Here is an 18,402-nt window from a genome sequence, read left to right as displayed (position 1 = left end):
CATATTTCGCTCTTAATCCTACTTCGGAAGTATCGAAACTGGTTGGACAAGGACAACACACCGGTATATGTATCATATACATCTATGAATCATCTAACTAAAAGAGTATCCACTTTGTAAATGTGTTAACCAGTCTAAACAAAGCATTCTCCCTTCAATATATACCAATGATGTCATATGAGTCATCATATAAAATGTTACGTTTGTCCCAAAATATAACAGTAACATATAAAATTGTAATTTTTTTTGCATAGTATTTACACCAATGCAACACAAATATGATGTCGACTTTTAAAAGCTGAAATATATCAATTCACAAATAGATGACACAGAAAACAGCACAGCCAAACTAACTTCACTACTTTAACAATCCATATATAAAGATATAGTTGGAAACTTATTGAACTAAAATCATATTACAAGATTTGTCATAAATCATTTCATGTTTTGTTATTTTATTTAACATATTCATATGGAATATAACACTCAAAGTTGCATTTGCAGATTGGACTCATATATATATATATATATATATATATAATATCATGCATTTTCAACAACAAAAAGTCATGCATTTTTAATGGCCTGAGTATATCCTTGGTTAGAGTGAGTATGAAAAGGTATTCCTTCTTGGTAGTAACTGGAAATTAAAATCACAATGAATGCTCAGGAAATCAATTTGCAGCCATGCATCTTGGTATATCCTGCACAAGCAGTTTGATATTCATGCTTTACGAGAATTAGGTATATCCTACATTAAAGGAGAACATATCCTTGTTATCTATCTATCAGAATCAGTCACTAGCATTTAATAGTGTGCACCCATCTACGTATACTCTATCTGCAGTTTGATACAAGAACTAGATGTGCCTACATTAAATGACAACATATCCAAGTTATCTTGAGGGTTCAGTTAATTAGCTTGCACCCATCTACGTATACTCTATCTGCAGTTTGATACAAGAACTAGATGTGCCTACATTAAATGACAACATATCCAAGTTATCTTGAGGGTTCAGTTAATTAGCTTGCACCCATCTACGTATACTCTATCTGCAGTTTGATACAAGAACTAGATGTGCCTACATTAAATGACAACATATCCAAGTTATCTTGAGGGTTGAGTTAATTAAATGACCAAAGGGCGAACGAGTTTGCAACCCAATATATATAGAACCCAAGTGGTGTCGAATTATTGCATAAAACACATACTGATAATACCATTTCACATAAGAAGATGACCAGTGTTAAGGCAATAGGAGTTTTATGCTTCCTAGTCTTTGTGGCCCTCTCTTCATATCCACACCGTGCACAAGCAGATCACTGCGCCGCGGATAAAAGTAAGGTGATGAGGGAATGCTGGAGGAACATTGGGAAGAATGTTGGCGAGCACCCCCTTCTACACGGGAGCGTATGTTGCCAGGTGATAAGGGCAGCAACAGACATCCACTGCGTCTGTGATAAATTCACAACTGATGAACTGGCTAGGATCAGTCTAGCCAAATTTGCCATGGCTACACATGTATGCGGCAACGGGTTGCGTGCACACACTCACTGTGCAGGTTGGTAACCGTCATATTTCTATACATATACATATGTGTGCGTGTTTTCTCTTGCCATTATTTCTTATATATTTGCTCATGATTATCCTTATGATGCGAAAATTGAAAATCTCTTGTGCAGGTTACACAGTTCCTGTTATAACGCTACCTGCACCCCCACCTCCGGGCAGTACCTAGACGGCTAGACATTCATTGTAAGGGCTGTCTGATAATGTGGAGAAATAAGTGAATAAAAAAAGGAATGATGTGGCATTTGCATAATGTGTTCTTTATTTGGATGCAAATAATAAAAGGAAAAGGGCCATGAACTCGTTGTTCTTTCTATTAGCCATGCTTGTAAGATTCAAAGACATGCCTGTCCGCATTCCACCGCAAAAAAAAACAAAGCAAAAAACTAACATGTCCGCATTAATCCGATGAGATTAGAAAATAAGGAAATTGACAAGTTATGTTTGAGTACATGGGAAATGGATTTCATGACCCCCATAATTTTTACCAAGAGCGTGGCTCAATGGATGTCTTTGTCTGACATTGACTGCAAAGTTTTCCATAAGAAAATAGTAAACATATTCTATTTTTTTGGAACTGGAAGATTAATTTGTTGGCTAGGGAAATTAGTGTTTTCACGAGAAACAGGGTTGGAAATACGTTACCCCGCAAAAAAAAGGGTTGGAAATACGTTCTTCAATAACAAGGTCCTGAATACAAATTAGAACTTCAGAAAGTTGAGATTGCCAAATCACACTGTGCATATTGATTTGGAAAGCCCCCATTTCAGTAGGGGCATGTTAGGAGTCGCGGGTGGAGATGTCAAAGGTCCGTGAGCCAACTACTGCAATCAAATTCAACCAAATATACCTCTTCTAGGTCGACCTTTCGTACTATTATTGTAAAACAATATTTTCTTTTTGGTCCTGTTGGATGTTTTGGCTGTGTGCATGGTGCTATGCAGAGGCCGGGCATTTTTTCAGTGTGGTTGTATCAACTCGATATATCGATTGAATGAAATGTCCTTTATCAGTAAACCTCTTCTAGGCATGGGAGATGTTTGATCCATGAGATTATCCTGATGCTGTTGCAGCGAGGGATTAGTAGCAGACGTGGTTTGGAGTTGATTCCATCCGATGTTGAAGGAGGAGGAACCATGTCCTCCATTATGGATTCATTTCCCCGGCTTAGACTACTTGGACTAAGTGGTCTTGGGAACCTGCACAATATATGTGATTGCACTCTTGCATTCCCTAGTTTGCAGCGCTTGCTTTTGTACGATTCCCCTAGGCTTGTCAAATTGCCATCCGGGTTACACAAGGAAGAGCGTGTGCCCGTGATACTGGGTAGACAAGATTGGTGGGATCATGGAGATTTCCATGATATTTTATCGGCATTAAATCCTTATTAAGGCAGACAATGATTGATGCGTATGTATGTTAATGGAATGGTGGAGTTTACAGGTATAAATCACCACCATGTTTATATTTAGTTTAATTTCCCATATTTAACAACACTACAGATGTTTGTTTCACTTACGTAAGGTGATACCAGTGACAAACGGTGCTCGCAGTTCTATTTTGTCGTTTCAAGCAAAACAAATGAAGTGTGGATATGTAATATTTGGCCCAAGAAAATATTTTAATGATGTCATCATCCACATGAAAATTGAACTAACATTACCTTACATTTTTTTACTAACTGCTATATCTAACTTGATACACATCCAATGCAAATACTGCCATTCTTGCTCATCCATCTCTTTGGCTACATTGAAGAAACCAGCCAACCCAAGACATCCAACAAGATAGACTATTTATTTACATACGGCCATCTCCTGGCTGTCCCAATGACTGAGTTGCGGATTTGCTCCAGATTCAGCACTAGTAAGCGGGTCTCGAAGAAATAGCAGCCAGCCAACCAGGGCAGCCATTCACACATATGTTCTTTACTACTATAGTGACACGTTCTTATATTTTGGGACGGAGGGAGTAGTAATGATGGAACTATGTACAACCGAGATTCACAGAATAACTGGGCGTACAAATGTATACAGTGCCCATTACACCATGGCATATTGCAACATATGACTTATGTACTGCATATACGGTATGTGCTTCGTCATCAGTCACGCAGATTCTCACTGTGGCGGTACTGCATTTTGATCCAGTGTGTTGTAGGTGTAGTCGCTTGTGGAGTTCAATCCATACTAGAGGGCACACAGGAAGAAAAATGTGAATTAGTTTTCAAGAAGAAACACATGGCTGTTGGGATGTCAATACATTTACAACGTCGAACTAAGGGCATGATTGGTTAATATAATAAATTTGCCATGACTTTTTCGACATTCCGCATAAGGTTAATTGTCATAGACTTTCATGCTATATGATATGATTGTCAGGCATTCTTAGATTTTCACACTCGGAAACAATAATGAGCAACTGCAGCAAGACAACAAGACAACTCTTTACAAATTCATAATTTGCTTCTGCAATTTTTGCTTATTTAACTTTTCCAATCAACATGGTCCGCATGGGAATGGCTTTCAGCCAACTAGCTATTTAGCTTGTCTTTACAACTCAACAACATACAGTATGATTCAGTTAAAAATTGCAGGCTATAAAATATTTCTGCCCACCAGCTAGTCAATCATCATCATAACTTGCCAGAACTTAAGCTAACATACGATCCAACCTACAGAGAATGAAATGAACTGATACTCGGTCTACAAATGCTTGAACTACAGTGTGTGCTACAATCAGGTTATGTTTTAAATCCTGCACTACTCATGTACTCCCTCCATTCCTAAATATTTGTCTTTTAGAGATTTCAAATGGACTACCACATACGGATGTATATAGACATATTTTAGAGTGTAGATTCATTCATTTTGCTCCGTATGTAGTCACTTGTTGAAATCTCTAGAAAGACAACTATTTAGGAACGGAGGGAGTAGTAGAGTAAAAATAATTACAGCAAAGAAAAAGAGAAGTTGATAAGCGTCATGGCTAGAGGGTATCAAGAAACTGAGGGTCAAGACTTATGAGTAACTGTGGGTGTCGGTATAAAAGTACCCGACAGAAAAATCCTGGAAGAACTGAGACCAAAGAGCAAAATACATGCTTGCTTAATGGTTCCAAACATTCTTCAAGTTGCTAGGGAGAACAGTGTTGTGCAGACATAATGCATACAATTACGTTTTGCCTGAATAGTTCTCTATGGGGTTGTACCCATTCTTTTTCTTACAACAGGGTACTGTCCTTAACGATAGTGCACTCTTGCTTAGGTTACATAGTCACATCTGAAATCACCGTAAGTAAGTACTGCAGGCTAAAAAAAAAATCACCTTTTGCCTCATCGATGAGCTCCATAGGCCAGGGTGGGCACCTCTAGGATCGGCCGTGGTAGGGAGATAGGCTGGAGCACCTTGGGCAAGAAGCAGCGGCCTCCTTATGACAACAAAATCTTCGTCGCTGTCACAGTCCTCATTGGTGGGCGAAACCATGGCTCGTAGAGTAATTGCCAAGAAAAGCGAGAACACCTATACATACACGGATCAGATCCTCCTCCTCGATGCACAAAGGGAAACAGAGTGTGAAAGACCACTGGAGCAACCAACTTAAAAGGCTCGTGTACACTTGCTGTGCCGTTTGATTTGAGATGGAAATGCTTGTTCAGGTTTACCAAGAATAAGCATATACTAATTCTGGCAGAGTCACGCACCTGCGTGGCGACGGTAGCCAGAGCAGCCCATTTGCAGAGGTCGAGGTTGTTGTTGACAAAGGAGACGAGGTTCTCAAGCTCTCTGGTGCGGTCATACGGCAGATCCTGCAAGAATAATAGATGAACAAGAGGAATCGTCAGTGATCTGATTTGATCAGATGGAACTATTACTGACAGGGGCATGAATGGGTGCCCACCTGCATCCAGTGCTCGTTGAGGAGGAGGTGGCCGGCCACGGCAGCTTCCAGCAGCATCATCGCCATGGCCAAGATGGTATACTGGAACAATTGTTGTCAACATCAGTAGCAGTGATGCAGAAATGAACCAATAGGAAGGGAGAGGTATGTTAAAGAAAAAAAGGATATGGGTTGTGGTGGTGCGTGGGTGTGGGTCTTACGAAGCAGAGGCAGCACCCGCTGTTGACCTCAGCGGCGACGTACCCCGCGAGGAGGATGGCGCAGTAGAGGAGGCCGGCGGCCATGACGACGCACGCGAACCTGCAAAAAGTTGAATCAGGCATAACATTTTCTTTTGGTTGCTCTAATATGACAGAATCAATACCAGAAGTCTACTCAAAAGAAAATATTTTTTCCTGAATTCTTATGACTGTGTGCTCTGTAATCACAAAACAGAAGAAACCGTCCAACATCTGCTTTGGGATTGCTCTTTTGCTCATTTATTTATGCTGGGATCAGATCTCTCCAAACAGACTTGGAGGTATCTCTGTTTTCTATGAGGTGTTGTTTACCCTTCAAACTTTTCCCCAGAAGATTGCTATGGACATTGTGATTATGGGCTGTTGGAACATTCGGATGCAGAGGAATGGGGAAATCTTCAAAAATGAGGTTCCAGGGGCTATTTCCTGGAAATATGGCCTGAAGCAGGATCTTCTTCTAGTCAAGCACGGAACTAAGGCAAGGAATGTGGAGTGCCTTGACCAATGGATTGACTCTTTCTCCTAAGCTTCTCTAAGTGACTCTGATTTATATTTTTATCATGTTAGAAATAACAGGCATTGGACAGATTTTGTAGCGAGCTATTCTGTTTTCTTTAATTTTTTTTTTTGTACATATCCTATAATGAATGAAAAAAAAAAGTTGAATCAGGCAGACAGTACAGCTACGCATACACAAGTGGGAAGGGAAGTGGGTCGGAACGGAGGAAGGCGAGGAACACAATACCAGAGGTCTGGGAGGAGGTGGTCGAAGTGCAGCTCGTGGTGCCGCGCCCAGCGGGAGAGGATGGAGGCGGCGTAGAGCACGGCGGAGACGGCGGCGAAGGCCTGGAGGAAGGCGAGGAACTTGAGCAGGAATCCCAGGAAGCAGCGCGCGCACCCGCCGCCGCCGCCGCCGTTCCTCCCGGAGCGGCTGCCGCGAGCCATCGCCGGCGGGTTGGGGATTTGGGATTTGGGATTTGGATTTGGGTTGAGAGAAGAAGTAGAGGAAGCGAAGCTAAGGTGGATTTGGCTGGATGATTGAAAAGGGAGCGGCCAGCTGGAGGTGGACCAACGAAGGCAGCAAGGCAGCAAAGCAAATGGGAGAGCTGACACGCTGCAAGAAAAGCTCGAGGCTCGTGAGCCGCTCGAGATCGACTCGTATTTTAGCTTAACTCGAGATCGAGTCGAAAAGAAATGAGCTGAATATGAATACTTTATGTAGCTCGATTAAGAAACGAGCCGATCTTGAGCCAATATTGGCTCGCTCGATTTTAGCTCGATAGCTCGATATTATATAAATATATTAAATAACCTTCATATCTATTGCCAAGAATTAGGATCATTCATTTTTGTATATGCTCTGTACGATTTTTAGCTTCACTTTACCTACTAGCAAACATGGAAATTAAGCATGGAGAAAATTTATTCTCATCACGTGGGCAACCGTGTGTTCAATATTTTGTTATTTTGGTCAATGTTTGAGAGCTGGCGCACCTTCATCGCCTTCTATCCATGATTTCTTGTTATTAAATACTAGTCTTCATTTGAGAAAGAATAAGTCGAATTTATAGATTTTTTTTTGTTGTGTTGTGGTCTATCTTGCTTTAAAATTTTCCTTAAAATAATTTTAAAAATCATCTTATTTAGCTCGAAACTAGCTCGAGATCGACTCGAGATCGTTACAAGCTGAGCACGAGCTACTTTCTGCAGCTCGACCTTGAGCTTCGCACATTTTAAGCTCGCTCGAATTTTAGTATGAGTTGAGCTGAGCCTAGGCCAACTCGCTCGAACTCGACTCGTTTGCAGCCCTAGAAACGCCACACCAACAACACGTGGGCCCTCTTCTGTCTCTGTAGCGTGGGCCACGCATGTTGCAGAAAACTCGTCCTGTCCAGGTCGTCCTGCCGTTAGTTAGTTGTAGCTACTCGTGTATGAGATACTCCCTCCGTTTTAAAATAGATGACCCAACTTTGTACTAACTTTACTATAAAGTTGAGTCATCTATTTTGAAACGGAGGGAGTATATGATATAAAAAAAATATTATTAAAAACTTCTTTCACATACGAATTCGATGGTATGAAACATGCATGTCACATATTATTGTGCTAACTAGTGGTCAAAGGTTACCTTAAAAAACGTATTAGGCCCTATATAAATGGAAGGAGGGAGTAACCATCTTTGGTGTTTTTTGTTAGAGCATCTCTGAGAGCTCCTAATCAGCGCTTATAGCGCTGGCTACTCTCCCTAGCCACCCGGAACACAACCCTTTTGTGATTACTTGCTCCCTTTTCTTTTCCTCTTTTTGTTCTTTCTCTTATTTTTATTTTCTTTTCTATTCTTTTCTTTTCTTAGATTTGTGAACATTTTTCCAAAATCCGTAAAAAATTGAATTGATGAACTGTTTTCAACATCAATGTACTTTTTTCAAAATTGATGAATATTTTCTTCCAAATTAATGAAGTTTTATTAAAAAATTATGAACTTTTCTAAAAAATAATAATAAACTTTTTAAAAATTTGATGAACATTTTTCCAAAAATAGATGAACTTTATTCAAAATTGATGATTTTTTTCAAAATCAACTAACTTTTTCCATTTCTCATGAACCCTTTTAAATTTTAATTTTTTAATTTGATGAATTTCTTTTAAAATAATTAATACTGGTATATATAGTATATGTCTAGTGTTGTACTAGAAGAAGGCTTAAATAGCGTGCTTTCATGATATTGAACTTTTTTGCAGTTTTCTCTTTGTGTTTGCTTTTCTTCAGCAGGTTTTTTTGCGAGAAAAACTTTCACTCTATTCTTGAAACATCATGGCAGTAGAAGGAACGTCAAAAGTAACAAAAATTACATCGAAGTCCGTAGACCACCTACGACCGACTACAAGCACTCGAAGGAGTCGAAGGCGCGCCGCCGTCATCGTCCCTCCTTCATCAGAGGCCGACAAACCTTGTTGTAGTAGGCAGTCGGGAAGTCATCGTGCTAAGGCCCCAGAAGAAGAGCGCAACAGAACAACAACATCACTGCTGAAAAAAGCGTAGATCGGAAGAATCCAACCAGTAGACACACGAACACAGATGAAGAAAGACCGGATCCAAAGAGAGCCATCGAAGACAAACACTGACAGAATCCCGCAAGATTCACCGGAGACACACCTCCACACGCCCTCCAATGATGCTAGCCGTACCATCAGAACGGGGCTAGACGGGAAGAACCTTATTTCATCTTCAGAAAGCCGTTGCTGCCTCATCTTTCTAAGCAGGACACAAACCTTAAAGAGACTCGAAAAGACATCTAACAACGAACGAGGAGCCCTCCCACCGGCAAGACCAAGATCCACCATGCACCCATAGCCCTAAGGCCACATGAGGCGAGGCGGATCCATGGCGGCACAGGCAAGAGGCAGTTGGAAGACCTCTCACCCACTAGGAATCATAGGTCGTGCGCTGCCTTAAGGAAACGTCCAATTCAGCCCTCAGTTCTTCAGCAGGTTGCTGGGCTGCCCCGCTAAACTTCCCCCAGCGAGCGCCTGTAGCGCTAACGGGCATGTATAGCACCAAATAGGAGCTCCCTTGCTCGCTCGCACGCTAGAAAGATGCATCGCTCGCTTGTTAACCGGTTGACTGGTTGACCATTGAATTTGGGAAATATATAAATATTAATATTTGTAAATATTAAAAAACTCATTGATTGTTGACTTGACTGTTGGTCTTTCCAAAAACATTCTGAGTTTGAAAAAGTTCGTGTATTTCAAATACTTCACGAACTTAAAAAAATCATGAATTTTAAAAAGTTCGTGAAATTGAAAAATAATCACGTCTTCCGTGAATTAGTAAAATGTTCACAATCTTGAGGGAAAATATTTCATAAATTTTAAAAACATATTTCAGGGAAAAAATTCATGAATTTTTGAAAAAAAATCTCGAATTCAAAAAGTTAACGAATTTAGAAAAATAATTCATGAATTTAATAATAGTTCGAGAATTTGAAAATTTTAAGGAATTTTAGAAAAAAATGTTCACAAAAAAAAATAAAAAGTTTGCCGGTTTGAAAAAAATAACCACGGATTCAAAAAACATTCATGAATTTGAAAAAAATCACGCCTTGAAAAAGTTTCATGAATTTTTAAAAGGAGACAAAATAAAAAAGGAAAAGGAAAAGGAAAAAAAAGAAAATAAAAATGATAAAAAAGAGAAAAAAATAAACCCGATCTAATAAACCAGAAAACAAATAACATGAAAAAAAATCCGCCCAGTAAGCTTCTAGAAGTTTTCGAAAACCGGGCTAGAACGTGCCTTATGGGCCGGCCCATTACGATTGAAGGGATGGAAGGGAGTTTTAGCTTCACGTTCCCCTTCCCGTAAGAGGTAGAAGCGAAGGCAACCGCAGTTCCTCATGTGCTTGCCGGTGACCCCCGCCGATTCCCTCTCCTCCGGTGACCGCTCCAACGATGGGAGCGGTAGGGAACCGTAGAACCTTGTGTCGGTCTTGTGCATAGGGTAAGACTTAGGGTTTTGAGCGCTGGTGTGTGGATGGTGGAGGGATGGCGAATAATCTCTACCTTAAGTCGTTCCCTATCCCAGTGATTCGGTCGTAAGCGAGTTGGTGGTGTGCTCCTCTTGCCGGTTAGCGGTGAGATTTTATATTTGGTTTGCGTTTGCTTGCCGTTGTGCTGTATAGCGACGGTGCGGAATTTGTCTTCCACCAGATCCCTTCCAATGGGGGTTTCTCCTTTGTCGCCTTTGATCTGGGCAGACGGTTGTTGTATGACACCAGTCCGTTGCCTTTTTCATCAACGGTGAGGGAGGTGTGATGATGCTTTCTGTGGTGCGTCCTTCCGGCCTCTTCTCTGGTACGTTGGCCCGATGGGGTGTAGCTCGAAGGCTTCCCGTGTGTGAAAGGTACATCTATGGATTTCAAGCTCACACCGACTTCAGGTGGAAGCGGCTGCAGCGGCTGCAGTGGCACGCCCTCAACTTGCGATGGAGTGTGTGGTTGGTCGGCTCCTCAATTGCTGATATGTCTTAATATATCTATAATTTTTTATTGTTTCATACTATTGTATTATCACTGTTTTACGTTTTATACGTCATTTTATATTATTTTCTGAACTAATCTATTAATTTAGTGCCCAGTGCCAGTTTCTATTTTTTGCATGTTTATGGTTTAGCGGAAAAACCATACCTACAGAAGTCCAAACATAATGAAAATTTGCGTGAAATGTTTATGGAAAATATGCAGCAATAGAAGCTTCAGGAGGGAGCCAGAAGTGGGTTGTGAGTCCCACAAGCCCAGCCCCCTCCCTCCCCCCCCCCCCCCGCCTTGGGGCCACGCCATGCAGGTTTTTGGTGGCGCTGTGTAACGCCCACGATGCGGCTGTATCTCCCACGTGTCGAGGCACGACTTAGAGGCATAACCGCATTGTAGGTATTGTCGCAAGAAGGGTCATCTTCACACAATCCCATGTAATGAATAAGAATGGGATAACGAGAGTTGGCTTACAATCGCCACTTCACACAATACATAAATTAATTCATACATCATCCAAAATCCACACATAGACCGACTACGGTCAAAATCCAAATGAAAGGAAGATAACCCCAAATGCTAGATCCCCGATCGTCCCAACTGGGCTCCACTACTGATCATACGGAAACGAAACATAGTAACGACCACGTTCCTCGTCGAACTCCCACTTGAGCTCGGTTGCGTCATCCGCACTGGTATCGTCGGCACCTGCAACTGTTTTGGTAGAATCTGTGAGTCACGAGGACTCAGCAATTTCACACCCGCGAGATCAAGACTATTTAAGCTTATCGGAAAGGATGGGGTAATGAGGTGGAGCTGCAGCAAGCACTAAGCATATATGGTAGCTAGCATACGCAAATAAGAGCAAGAAGAGGAGCAACGAATGGTCGCGAAGCTAGAAATGATCAAGAAGTGATCCTGAAACTACTTACGTTCATTCATAACCTGAACCGTGTTCACTTCCCGGACTCCGCCGAAAAGAGACCATCACGGCTACACACACGGTTGATGTATTTTAATTAAGTCAAGTACCAAGTTCTCCACAACCGGACATTAACAAATTCCCATCTGCCACATAACCGCGGGCACGGCTTTCGAAAGATAAAACCCTGCAGGGGTGTCCCAACTTAGCCCATTATAAGCTCTCACGGTCAACGAAGGATAAACCTTCTCCCGGGAAGACCCGATCAGTCTCGAAATCCCGGTTTACAAGACATTTCGACAATGGTAAAACAAGACCAGCAAAGCCGCCCGAATGTGCCGACAAATCCTGATAGGAGCTGCACATATCTCGTTCTCAGGGCACACCGAATGAGCCAGACGTCGGGTTGGCATAGACCCTGGTTGCCCAGGGGGCGCCGGACATCGCTCGGTTTGGGCCAGCACTCGAAGGAGCACTGGTCCGGGGGTTTAAAATAAAGATGACCCTCGGGCTCGCGAAAACCCAAGGGAAAAAGGCTTAGGTAGGCAACTGTAAAACCAAGGTTGGGCCTTGCTGGAGGAGTTTTATTCAAGACGAACTGTCAAGGGGGTCCCATAAATCACCCAACCGCGTAAGGAACGCAAACTCAAGGAACATAATACCGGTATGACGGAAATTAGGACGGCAAGAGTGGAACAAAACACCAGGCATAAGGCCGAGCCTTCCACCCTTTACCAAATATATATATATGCATTAATTAAATAAGAGATATTGTGATATTCCAAAAATATCCATGTTCCAACATGGAACCAACTTCAACTTCACCTGCAACTAGCAACGCTATAAGAGGGCTGAGCAAAAGCGGTAACTTAGCCGAACAACGGTTTGCTAGGAAAGGATGGTTAGAGGCTTGACATGGCAATATGGGAGGCATGATATAGCAAGTGGTGGGTAGCGCAGCATAGCAATAGAACGAACAGCTAGCAAAGCAAAGATAGAAGTTGAAAGATCGTGGATGTCGCCTAGAGGGGGGGGGGGGTGAATAGGCGCTTTAAAATAATTACGGTTTAGGCTTGAACAAATGCGGAATAAACCTAGCGGTTAATTTGACAAGCACAAAACCTACAACAACTAGGCTCACCTATGTGCACCAAAAACTTATGCTAAGCAAGATAAACAACTAAGTGATAGCAAGATATATGACAAGAAACAATATGGCTATCACAAAGTAAAGTGCGTAAGTAAAGGGTTCGGGTAAGAGATAACCGAGGCACGCGGAGACGACGATGTATCCCGAAGTTCACACCCTTGCGGATGCTAATCTTCGTTTGGAGCGGTGTGGAGGCACAATGCTCCCCAAGAAGCCACTAGGGCCACCGTAATCTCCTCACGCCCTCGCACAATGCAAGATGCCGTGATTCCACTAAGGGACCCTTGAGGGCGGTCACCGAACCCGTACAAATGGCAACCCTTGGGGGCGGTCACCGAACCCGTACACTTTGGCAACCCTTGGGGGCGGTCACCGGTACCCGTCAAATTGCTCGGGGCGATCTCCACAACCTAATTGGAGACCCCGACGCTTGCCCGGAGCTTTACACCACAATGATTGAGCTCCGAACACTACCAACCGTCTAGGGTGCCCAAGCACCCAAGAGGAACAAGCTCAAGGGCACCAAGCACCCAAGAGTAATAAGCTTCTCAACTTGTAACTTCCACGTATCACCGTGGAGAACTCAAACCGATGCACCAAATGCAATGGCAAGGGCACACGGAGTGCCCAAGTCCTTCTCTCTCAAATCCCACCGAAGCAACTAATGCTAGGGAGGAAAAAGAGAGGAAGAACAAGAAGGAGAACACCAAGAACTCCAAGATCTAGATCCAAGGGGTTCCCCTCACAAAGAGGAGAAAGTGATTGGTGGAAATGTGGATCTAGATCTCCTCTCTCTTTTCCCTCAAAAACTAGCAAGAATCCATGGAGGGATTGAGAGTTAGTAAGCTCGAAGAAGGTCAACAATGGGGGAAGAACACGAGCTCAAAGGATAAGGTTCAATGGGGAAGAAGACCCCCTTTTATAGAAGGGGAAAAATCCAACCGTTATGTGCTCAGCCCGCACACGAGCGGTACTACCGCTCCACGAGCGGTACTACCGCTCTGGCGGAAGAAGCAGGCAAAAGGAGCAACCAAACATGAACCTTGGGGCGGTAGTACCGCTTATAAGCGGTACTACCGCGCACCCCAGCGGTACTACCGCTGGAGGAGCAGAACACGGGACCAAAAAAACAGTAGCGGTACTACCGCCCGACCGGAGCGGTACTACCGCTTATAGGCGGTACTACCGCCCATCAGGGCGGTACTACCGCTTATAGGTGGAACTGCCGTGCCTTACTGCCGTGCAACTACTGCAAAACTCGACACGAAAAATGCAAGACCCAAAATCGAGGCGGTACCAGCGCGGAACCGTAGCCGTACTACCGCTTATGGCCATAGGCGGTACTACCGCTTTGGACAGCGGTACTACCGCTTGGGGTGATAAGCGGTACTGCCGCTCTGGCCGCGGTACTACCGCTAGGAAACCAAAACTGCCATAACTTCTGCATATGAGCTCCGAATTGAGCAAACTCAAGCTTGTTGGATTGAGAAAGACGAGTAGCATCAAAACAGCGACTGGTTATAGTAAGAAGAGGCAGGGGAGGTATGCCAAAAAATAGAGGAGTGAAACCTCCAACCGAGAAGAACCGGCATAACTTCCAACATCGAAAACATCATAGAAGATGCGAGTGAACTCCGTTTTCGATGAACTCGAGCTTGTCATCAAGATGACCATAAGCTCCAAAACTCACAAAGAGAAGAACCAAACAAGAACCAACAAAGATGATGTAAGGATGCAATGGTTTGAGCTCTCTATGAACGATACGATCAAGCTACTCATCGAGAGCCCCCCTTGATAGTACGGCAATCGATCCTATAACCCGGTCTCCCAACTACCATCATGAGACCGGTAAAATAGAAAACCTATCAAGAGCAAACCTTTGCCTTGCACATGGTCCACTTGAGCCAGAAGATGACGATCTTGACTCCCTCAAGATGGACCACCTTTCTTGGTTGTGTTGGCTCGATGAAGACTAGTTGATTGCTCCCCCATACTCCACTATGGGTGAGCCACTCTTCCGCACATCTTCACAAGTCCATTGTCACCACAATGGACGGCAAGCTTCAAGCATTTGATCTCTTCATGATGCTTCACTTGAACTTGCACACCGCAACATCTTCACAAGTCCATTGTCGCCACAATGGACGGCAAGCTTCAAGCATTTGATCTCTTCATGATGCTTCACTTGAACTTGCACACCGCAACATCTTCACAAGTCCATTGTCGCCACAATGGACGGCAAGCTTCAAGCATTTGATCTCTTCATGATGCTTCACTTGAACTTGCACACCGCAACCTAACCCCACAAAGAACTCTCACGAAGATCATGGGTTAGTACACAAAGCGTAATCGACAATGCTTACCACACCATGGGATCGCTTGATCCCTCTTGGTACATCTTGTGCGCTTTGTGTGTTGATCAACTTGATAGTCTTGATCAACCTTGACTCTTTCCAACTCTCTTCATTTGGATGATGTCTTGAAGGTAAACATGAATGATCACACAATCTTCTTCTTCAAGACATGCTTGCAATAAGCTCTACTCTCACATGACCAATCTTTGGATAATTCCTTAATAACACCTTGGTCACCAAATAAACTCCTTGAAACCAACACATGGACTTCAAGAAATGCCTATGGACAAATCCTTCAAATATAACTCAAGGCAACCATTAGTCCATAGAGATTGTCATCAATTACCAAAACCAAACATGGGGGCACCGCATGTTCTTTCAGAAGTGATTTCGAGGGTATGGTCATCTTGCCTGCAAGGTTCTCAGAGTTGTCGAAAGCTTGATCCTCGTAAGCGTACTCAACAGGTTCCTCGTTCACGAACTCGTCTCCCGGCTCTACCCACAACAAGAACACAAGCAATGGAACCACAATCAATCACGGGAAATGCACAAGCAACATGATGCATTACATGCATGATATGCGAGATGTGATATGCGATGCATATGCGTGCTCCGGAAGAAAAAGGATGAACATGGAATCCACTTGGCAAACCAAGTATCCCACTGGAAAGATGAGATGATTTCGGTCGAAATCGATATAAAGATCACCGGAAACGGATGCACGGTTTGCAAATGGCGAGCAAAACAAGAATGACACGATTCTGCGATTAACAGCATGATAGCACCTAGAATACATCAATTAACTATGCTACAGCACCCCAACATAGCAACAAAGCATATGGCAGTGATCTACAGGAGATGCTTGACAAAAGATGAACAGTGAGCTACAGATATATCACAATATAACAGGTTCAAACAAGCATGGCAAAAGTGCAAAAGATATCAGCTTCACAGACTTGGTGAAAATACTGAACATGGCTGAAACAGCATCAGGTAGCAATATTCAGAGCAAGCAAAACACCTGCTACAGGAACTTATCATAGCGAAACAAGGCATGGCATAAATTTACTAAATGCATAGAACAAAAATCCCTTACTGACCATGAGCCAAAAAAGATCAGAAGATATGATGGCACCCATGTAAACATAGCAAGTTTCGTTAACAGGTTTCAGACTTACCAGAAAACAGAGCATGGCATTAACAGAATTATGAAGGCATGTTTGTGAGCTCGATTCACTCATCACAAAGCAATGCATGACAAAACAAGCATATCTATAGCAAGATGGCATGTTCATGAAGCTAACCATGGCAAGATCAAGTTCATAGCATGTGAGGATCAACTACAACAACCTTGGCAAAATTGAATATCATGTTAACATTCTGCCAGGAACATTTTATAGCAAAAGTAGAGCAAGATTGAGACATGCTAGAGCACTCCAATATTTGCAAATAGCGGCATGGATGGATAGAGCACAACTATATCTACAAAACATCCTTACTGAACATACTCAAAAGAAGCATGGATCTCACTGTAGACACATGGATACATGACAACAAAATAACAGCAGGTAAAAGACTTGGCAAAATCCCAAGTCCCTGAAAACAGAAACATCACGAAGCCTAGTTTGCATGCTTGTGCTAGTCACCATATAGATCACCAAAATACATGGCATACACCTATGTAAAGATGGCATGGCATAGATTAAAACACCTGTAGAGCTCATGCCCATAAGATGCACACATCAAATGCAACAAAAATAACAAAACATCAAGTTCTGATAAGAAACAGCAGTAAACATTATATAGCACTCTTGCACTAGAGATTTGGGCATCAAGATGAACTCAAACGAGCATGGCACAATAGAACAAAATGAAGAGCATCTCGTGATGAACATTTCGATATATCATGCACGCAAAATGGAGTAATATGCAATGAGATATACCATGATGAACAGAGCAACATAAAGTACGCAGAACGGGACTTGGAGGAATTTCAGGGTTCAACCTCTCCAGATCTAGGGTTGCTGGCACGGAAGCCGAGGCGGGGCGGCTCACCGGAGTTGCGCTCGGGGAGGTCGGAGAAGACGCCGGCGGGGACGGGGTCGACCGGAGGAGGCGGATCCGGCGCCGGCGGATGGAGGGAGCGGCGGCTCGGGCGGCGCGCGGAGGGAGCTCAGGACGGCGAGGACGGCGGCTCGCCGGCGATGATGCGGGCGGCGGCGTCCACGCGCGCGGCCGGCGGGCTGCGTCGGCGGCCGGGGAAGGCGCGGGCGGCGGCGACCACGCGCGCGGAGGGACGCGGGCGGCGCACGGGAGGCGGGCCGCGGGGGCCAGGCACGGGCCTCGCGGGCTTCGGCGGGGGAGGCGACGGCGCGACAAGTGGCGCGGCCCGGTTGGCTCTGAGCGGCGGCGGCGATGTGTCCGACCGGACCGGACGTGTCCGGCGGCGGAGAGGGAGCGGGCTAGGGTTTTTGGACTGCGGGATTTCGGGGAGGCTCACATATTTATAGCTAGAGGGAGCTAGGAGACTCCAAATGGAGTGCGATTGTCGCCCACACGATTATGATCGAACGACCGAGAGCATGGAGGGGACTTAGATGGGTTATTGGGCTGTTTGGAGGGGTGTTTGGCTGCAACACTCAAAAGGCCTTTGCGGTTACCTGGTTAACCGTTGGAGCATCAAACGACCTCCAAATGGAACGAAACTTGACAGGTGGTCTACCAGTGGTGTACCAAGGCCACTTGGCAAAACTCGGTCCATTCCGAGAACGTTTAACACCCGCTCACGAAAAGAGACAAGAGGGGTGCGCCGGTGCATGTGGGAGTGTCGGATTGCAAAACGGACAACTGGGAAAATGCTCGGATGCATGAGACGAAGACGTATGCAAATGAGATGCACATGACGACATGATATGAGATGCATGACATGAACAAAATGCAAAACGAAAAACAAAACCCGACCACGAAGGGAATATCATAACACATAGCCGAAAATGGCAAGAGTTGGAGTTACAAATATGGAAAGTTACATCCGGGGTGTTACACGCTGCCGCTCGTACAACTCAACAAGCAGTCTAAACCACCAACGATGTGACTGATAAACACCAACGAATATACCAGCCATTAATGGCGCGTCCGCCCCCTCAGATTCCCACCAGCGAGCCATAGGATGCCTACCATACCGCCCGCCGTCCCCGGCAATAAAAGACAGGCGAGGAGGCATCCCCATCGCAACCC

At 44.0% G+C, this 18,402-nt stretch overlaps 1 protein-coding gene across 1 annotated transcript; it reads right to left on the bottom strand.

The window, feature by feature from the left end:
• Nucleotides 1–3,172: 3,172 nt before the first annotated feature.
• Nucleotides 3,173–6,841, bottom strand: LOC109750532 (tetraspanin-18). The gene is made up of 6 exons (XM_020309492.4): nt 6,455–6,841; nt 5,671–5,770; nt 5,471–5,551; nt 5,274–5,378; nt 4,897–5,091; nt 3,173–3,759 (listed from the first exon to the last, which is right to left on the bottom strand). The coding sequence occupies exons 1-6, from the start codon at nt 6,652–6,654 to the stop codon at nt 3,691–3,693; spliced, it is 750 nt and encodes a 249-aa protein (XP_020165081.1). The 5' UTR covers nt 6,655–6,841; the 3' UTR covers nt 3,173–3,690.
• Nucleotides 6,842–18,402: the final 11,561 nt, after the last annotated feature.

This window comes from Aegilops tauschii, chromosome 7 (genome assembly GCF_002575655.3).
Source record: "Aegilops tauschii subsp. strangulata cultivar AL8/78 chromosome 7, Aet v6.0, whole genome shotgun sequence".
NCBI classification, from domain to species: domain Eukaryota; kingdom Viridiplantae; phylum Streptophyta; class Magnoliopsida; order Poales; family Poaceae; genus Aegilops; species Aegilops tauschii.
Note: the sequence above shows the minus strand (reverse complement) of the source record. Positions and strands in the feature narration are given on the sequence as shown.

Coding starts and splice junctions, on each gene's coding strand:
- LOC109750532 (XM_020309492.4), bottom strand. CDS start 6,654: ATGGCTCGCGGCAGCCGCTCCGGGAGGAACGGCGGCGGCGGCGGCGGG. Junction 5,771..6,454: donor CACCTCCTCCCAGACCTCTG/GTATTGTGTTCC, acceptor AACTTTTTGCAG/GTTCGCGTGCGTCGTCATGG. Junction 3,760..4,896: donor GCTCATCGATGAGGCAAAAG/GTGATTTTTTTT, acceptor TGTGCCCTCTAG/TATGGATTGAACTCCACAAG.